The sequence below is a fragment of the Salmo salar genome, chromosome 11 (genome assembly GCF_965601325.2).
Source record: "Salmo salar chromosome 11, fSalSal1, whole genome shotgun sequence".
In the NCBI taxonomy this organism is placed as follows: domain Eukaryota; kingdom Metazoa; phylum Chordata; class Actinopteri; order Salmoniformes; family Salmonidae; genus Salmo; species Salmo salar.
The window spans coordinates 87473049-87479757 of NC_138301.1; the positions used below are offsets into that span (position 1 = coordinate 87473049).

Consider the following 6709-nt stretch of genomic DNA (forward strand, 5'->3'; position numbering starts at 1 on the left):
CCCAATCAGGAACAACGACATACAGCTGTTCCTGATCGGGAGCCACACAGACTAACAAAGAAACAGAACTAGATAAACCATACCACACAAACTATCTGCCACATCCTGACCAAAATACTAATACAATACTCCCTCTGCTGGTCAGGACGTGACAATGGTGAGGAAAGCACTTTTAAAGTGAAAAAAATATAGTGAATGGAATCTTCTGTGTGCGATTTTTAAATAATCTGTTCAAGGACATATATCCGGTTTTATTCGGAGCAATTATTGGTACCATGATTGTCTTAAATTTTTTGGGGTTTATTTACACAAAGATTGACCATGAAGATTGTCACTTTTCCATTCACAATAATGGGGGGGAGGGGGTGCAGGTCAGGTAGCAGGGAACCAGGAATTGAGGGCAGGGTAAGCAGGTCTGGAGCAGAATTCAAGGAAATAGTAGAGCGGGGGTCCAGGGCAGGGAAGCAGGGCTGACGAGACGAGGGACTGAAGACAGGGAACAGAGTCAGAGCAGCCAGAACTGTAGCAGAGAGAAAAGCAGCATCAAGCTAAGGAAAAACAGGCACAACAGGATAACAAGATCTATGCAGGAACAAGAGGCTAGAAATGCAGACTGACTGAGCAGAGACTACAAACTGACAGTGTGGAAGTGGCAGGGCTGAGTATTTGTAGAGGCCTTGATTATGGAACAGGTTGCAGCTGGTGGGGATCTGCTCCACCTCTAGCACACCTGTCTCCACACACAATCACATACACACAGAGAGGGAGAGAGCACTGGGGGGGGGGAGTGGTGGCAGGTTAGGGAGACATAGGATGAGAAGTAGAGGGCGTGGCAGGAGCAGATGTAAAGCTGATTAAAAAAATCCACTCATTGGTCTTTTGACTAATCAGATCAGCTCTAAAAAGATCTGACTGGTCCAAATACCAATTAGTGGACAAAAGATCAGAATTGGGCTGCCTGTGTAAATGCAGCTAAAGTAATTCCTGCAGGGTCAGGTAAATTCTTGCAGGAATTCAGCAGAACCTGCAGAATAATTGAATAGTCTTGCAGGACTTTTTTGTAAGGGTAGAATGACAGTGAAATAGCTTCAAAGTTCAATCCAAATGAGTACGATAAAGCTATTTGGTTATGTCGTTTAAGAAAAATTTACAATAATGATGTTGTGGAAATAAATCAATTCAGATTTTGCTATGATTGTCTTATCTTGGTATTCTGTGTATGTAAAAGTATTTTGGTAGCTTGAGGTTTCAAAACACCAACATGTTGATAGGATACCCCACACAATGAAGAAATGTCATCACATACAAGGTCAAGTGGAAGTTTATTGAATCAAACTACAGTTATGAAGTCAAAACTTTCATTTGGTATAGACATTTTTTGGCACCAGATGCATTCAGAACTAGGCTATGCTACATTCTTTACCAGCTATATAACATTGTGGTCACAGTAGTTTCGGTAACACGCCTTCACTTTTATTTCTAATCTTATGTGTTTCAATAGTCACGAGATCAGCAGCACACTCTGGAGGTATGGGTGGACGCACCACCGGGGGCAACGTTTTGGTTTGTTTAACTCACAGTACGTATCAATGGCTTGATGATTGCTGTAACATTCTGTCTGAGTAAGGCACATATCAAGTTTGAAATCCAGTTATTTAGAAATGAGATGCATCTATACCATAATAACTTTAGAATTATTACAGAAGAGAATACAATGGAGCTATACCATCTAGAGATGCTGCAAATCTGAATGAAATCATAAGAATAACTTTTGGTTCACAAGAAGGTGGTCCTAGAAATCAAAACAGAATAAGACTTCCATCTAATTATTTGTGTTATGTAAACTTCTTTAAAAAGGGAATGTGTGGGTGTTCTCCCTCTGCCTTTATCAAACCACAACACTACTTCGGAGTGCATGCCACTCCTTCGGTTTTCCTCCAGGGGGCTCCACCTCCCTCTCCTACCCCAGAAGGAGTGCTCAGTGGCTGGCCTTGGCCTTCTCAAACAGGGGCTTGAGCTCTTCCTGGCTGGTGGCCTCTTTGTGCTGCATCAGGTCGGCATGGCCCTTGGTGACACCCCAGCTATCAGGGGTGGACATGGAGGGACACTTGGGACGGCCGGATGCTGGCTTCAACTTCTCCCAGTAGTCACGGCGAGCCCTGGGGGAGAGAGGGACAGAGGGGGAAGGGAGAGGTGGGGGATTGAAAATGTAAAAGGTCAAATGTATACTCCAGGGAGTAATAAGCTGGTAATAAAATGGTACAGTACTATGTCTAACCTCATGTGTCTTATAGTAACAATTTAAGTTAAACTGAACTTTTGCGATTTTGGACTGGAGTCATATAAGGACACTCCTTTGTGGTTCCTGGTATCTAACTCATTTGTACCCGGTCTCCTTACCTGGCACGGACCCATGGCTTGGTGTGCATCTCCAGGCCAGCACCCCAGTTACCGTGCTTCTCTGAGGCAGCGGGCAGGTAGCCTCTCTCTGTGGCCAGCTCCTCAGCTACAGCCCTGATGTGGTAGGGCTCGAAGCCGCAGCAGCCGCCAATGAAACGGATGCCAACGTTGAAGGCCTCCCTGGCGTACTTGTGCATGTCCCACCTGGTCAGAATCCTGGGCTCCAGACCTGGGGGAGAGACAGACATGCAGTCAGAGAGAGGGAGTTGGAAAAGAGAAGAGAAATTAGGAGAAAGGGAGGAAAAAGAAAAGACGACCTAGTGGACAGGAGAGAGATATGGCGATGTGTGTACGTACCGAAGGGGAACTCTGGCAGGTCGATGAATCCCTGGCAGTTGCAGTCAGGGGTGTGGAAGGCCAGAGGCTGGACCATGTAGTGGGCCTTCAGCCCCGCCCTCTCAACACCCTCCTTCATCATTTTCACCGTCTTCACACAGGTCATGGGGTCAAAGTGACAGTTGATGCCCACAATATTGGCTCCTATTGGCAGAGAGTGAGAGCTGTGTGTGTATATAAACTCAGCAAAAAAGAAACGTCCTCACTGTCAACTGCGTTTATTTTCAGCAAATTAACATGTGTAAATATTTGTATGAACATAACAAGATTCAAAAACTGAGACAAACTTAACAAGTTCCACAGACATGTGACTAACAGAAATGGAATAATGTGTCCCTGAACAAAGGAGAGGGGGAGGTCACAAGTGAGTATCTGGTGTGGCCACCAGCTGCATTAAGTACTGCAGTGCATCTCCTGCACATGGACTGCACCAGCTTTGCTGTGAGATGTTACCCCACTCTTCCACCAAAGCACCTGCAAGTTCCCAGACATTTCTGGGAGAAATGGCCCTCACCCTCCAAGCGAACAGGTCTCAGACATGCTCAATAGGTTTGAGATCCGGGCTCATCGCTGGCCATGGCAGAACACTGACATTCCTGTCTTGCAGGAAATCACGCACAGAACGAGCAGTACGGCTGGTGGCATTGTCATGCTGGAGGGTCATGTCAGGATGAGCCTGCAGGAAGGGTACCACATGAGGGAGGAGGATGTCTTCCCTGTAACGCACAGCGTTGAGATTGCAGGCAATGACAACAAGCTCTGTCCGATGATGCTGTGACACACCGCCCCAGACCATGACGGACCCTCGATCCTGCTCCAGAGTACAGGCCTCGGTGTAACGCTCATTCCTTCGACAATAAACGCGAATCCGACCATCACCCCTGGTGAGACAAAACCGTGACTTGTCAGTGAAGAGCACTTTTTGCCAGTCCTGTCTGGTCCAGTGACGGTGGGTTTGTGCCCATAGGCGATGTTGTTGCCGGTGATGTATGGTGATGACCTGCCTTACAACAGGCCTACAAGCCCTCAGTCCAGCCTCTCTCAGCCTATTACGGACAGTGTGAGCACTGATGGAGGGATTGTGCGTTCCTGGTGTAACTCCGGCAGTTGATGTTGCCATCCTGTACCTGTCCCACAGGTGTGATGTTCGGATGTACCAATCCTGCGCAGGTGTTGTTACATGTGGTCTGCCACTGGAAGAATGATCAGCTGTCCGCCCTGTCTAAGGCGTTTCATAGTAAGGACATTGCAATTTATTTCCCTGGCCACATCTGCAGTCCTCATATCTCCTTGCAGCATGCCTAAGGCACGTTCACACAGATAAGCAGGGACCCTGGGCATCTTTCTTTTGGTGTTTTTCAGATTCAGTAGGAAGGCCTCTTTAGTGTCCTAAGTTGTCATAACTGTGACCTTAATTGCCTGCCGTCTGTAAGCTGTTAGGGTCTTAACGACCGTTCCACAGGTGCATGTTCATTAATTGTTTATGGTTCGTTGAACAAGCAAGTGTTTAAACCCTTTACAATGAAGAGCTGTGAAGTTATTTGGATTTTTATGAATGATCTTTGAAAGACAGTGTCCTGAAAAAGGGACGTTTCTTTTTTTGCTGAGCGAGAGAGCTAAATGAAGTCCCATACCAGCTTTGACCAGCCGGACGGCACAGTCTCCAGGGCTGACTCCGTTGAGGTCTCCGTCAGGGCCGATACACAGAGAGGCACACACTGGCTTGCCCGAGGTCTTCAGCACCTGCACGGCCCACTCTGCCTCCTCCACGTGCTCAAAGTACTGCACAAACACACAGGGTAAAAAAAGTGACAACCCAACCAATACAGAAACCAGCATTGTCCAAGTGAAGATCTTTTTCACATAGAATCGGTCAGGTCAAAATGATCAAAATCAGATTTATGTTATCAGTATGCCATGTGGGCAAGAAGTGGATCTACTATATGAGCGTACAACATGCCATTCCTACCTCTGCAATCATGAAATCCACGTTCTTCTTGACGAAGACATCAAGCTGCCTCTTGAAGATGCTCTTGACCTCGTCCTCGCACTTGCAGCTCAAGTAAGAGGGGGTCTGGGAGACCCCGCCCGCCACCATCGCGTCGCCCTCATTGGCCACCTCCCTGGCCAGGTCACAGGCGGCCTCGTTGATTTGTGTGCCCTGGTGTAAATCAAAGCAGATATTGATTGGTGTACAACTCTATTGATGTAGTTTGCGGTAGCCTGCAATGGTTGCATTTCCCTGCTCAGACGTTGCATGCGTCAACCAATGTTTCAGTGTTACGTGATCGACTGTCAAATTGCTATAACGTACGATGTGATTAGCTGATACAAAAAAAAAAAACACCTAACCAGGCGTTGTAAGATCTGTCAGGCATCAGCAACACCTGGGCAGAGGAACACACCCAATGTCTTCTATATCACCATTGTGAAACTTGCCAAGTTGGTTAAACACCAAGTTGGGAAATAAAATCAGTGCTGAACAGAAGAACAGGCTTCGAGAGATGTATAGGAAACCTGATTTACAGATAAATGGAATAATTATTTATAGAAACTCTTATCCCATTCAGTCATTGAACAATCCTGCTTAGAAATGCATGGCCTAAATGTAACAGTAGAATGGGTCTGGCATTCTCATTCATTCCTCTTGGTGAGTTTTCCCAACAGCTGCAGACGGATACTCACGGTGAAGCGCTGAGCGTTACCCCTGTTCTCCAGTTTATCATCGCTGGCGTAGAAGGTGAAAGTCTGCATGACATTTGACCCCGCCCGCAGGAATTCACGGTGCAGCTGTCTCACTGGAAACGAGAAGAGTAAGTGTCACTCACTCATATGGCTTTTTGCTAAGTATTTACAACTTTGCGACTTCACGCTCTCTCAACTTCATCTGGTTGAAAAATGTGCGTCTGATGGACAAGTTGGAGAGGCGAGAGGCTTCGCTAAATGCTATGTAGGCTAGACTATGACTGGTGCGAAGGGTCCAGGGAGCCAAAGATTAGATATCGTTTACCAGCCTCGGGGTGCTCGGCGGCAGCCTCAGGAGTCCAGGGACCCGCCTTCACATAGCCCCTTTTCTCCAGGGCGAAGACGAAACCTCCATCCCCAATAACAATCTCGCCTGCATCCAGGCGCTCCAGAATGTTCTGCACAAACATTGCATAATTAGCTCTCCATTCTACAAGTATGAAATATGCACCCGCAATAAATGCGTAAAAAGCTCCCTGAATGAAATACGCTAAAGGTAAACGAATGCATTGTTTCCCAAACTGGGTCCTGGGGACACCAATGGGTGAACATCGCACCCCAAGTTTAGGAAACGCTGATCTAAGTTATATAATAGAGTTGTAGAAGTCAGACCATTCTATGTTAACCAAAGTCAATGAATCATGCGCAATGGGAAACAAAATGTATATATTGCGCCAAACAAGACCAAGGGGTTCAGATGAAGTTAGAACTAAAATAAGCATTTTGATCCCTATAATAACATACTCTTAACACCAAAGCAATACACACATTAGCACATCTGCAATAGTTCTGCAAAAGGCTAAGTGCATTACGCAACAGGCATGCATGCCTTTACACCGTTAATGATGGTCATATTAAGTCTCGACTTACCCTCTTAGCTCCAGCTGGTGCCATGATCATTGGTGATTGCACTTGTACTTGTACTTGAGACACTCCTTCTCAAACACAGGCTTCCTCTAGATTTGGAGAGGGTTTGATACCCGTGATCCGTTTGCCTTTATAAGCCCAAGGAGGGGTGTGATGTGCACTGATGTCACTCACAGTCACACAGATCCGCCCGCTCCTGCTTGTTAAATAATCTATTTTTCTCTGCATCTACAGTGCATTCGAAAAGCATTCAGACCCCTTCACTTTTTTACAGCCTTATTCTAAAATGAAAAAATAAAAA

At 46.2% G+C, this 6709-nt stretch overlaps 1 protein-coding gene across 1 annotated transcript; it reads right to left on the reverse strand.

The window, feature by feature from the left end:
• Window positions 1-1305: 1305 nt before the first annotated feature.
• LOC100194600 (betaine-homocysteine methyltransferase) lies at window positions 1306-6496 on the reverse strand. Its single transcript, NM_001139685.1, is given in 8 exon segments — window positions 1306-2159; window positions 2401-2629; window positions 2758-2940; window positions 4431-4578; window positions 4766-4957; window positions 5482-5594; window positions 5807-5939; window positions 6412-6496. Coding segments are annotated over 8 exon segments (1203 nt in total). The 5' UTR covers window positions 6436-6496; the 3' UTR covers window positions 1306-1978.
• Window positions 6497-6709: the final 213 nt, after the last annotated feature.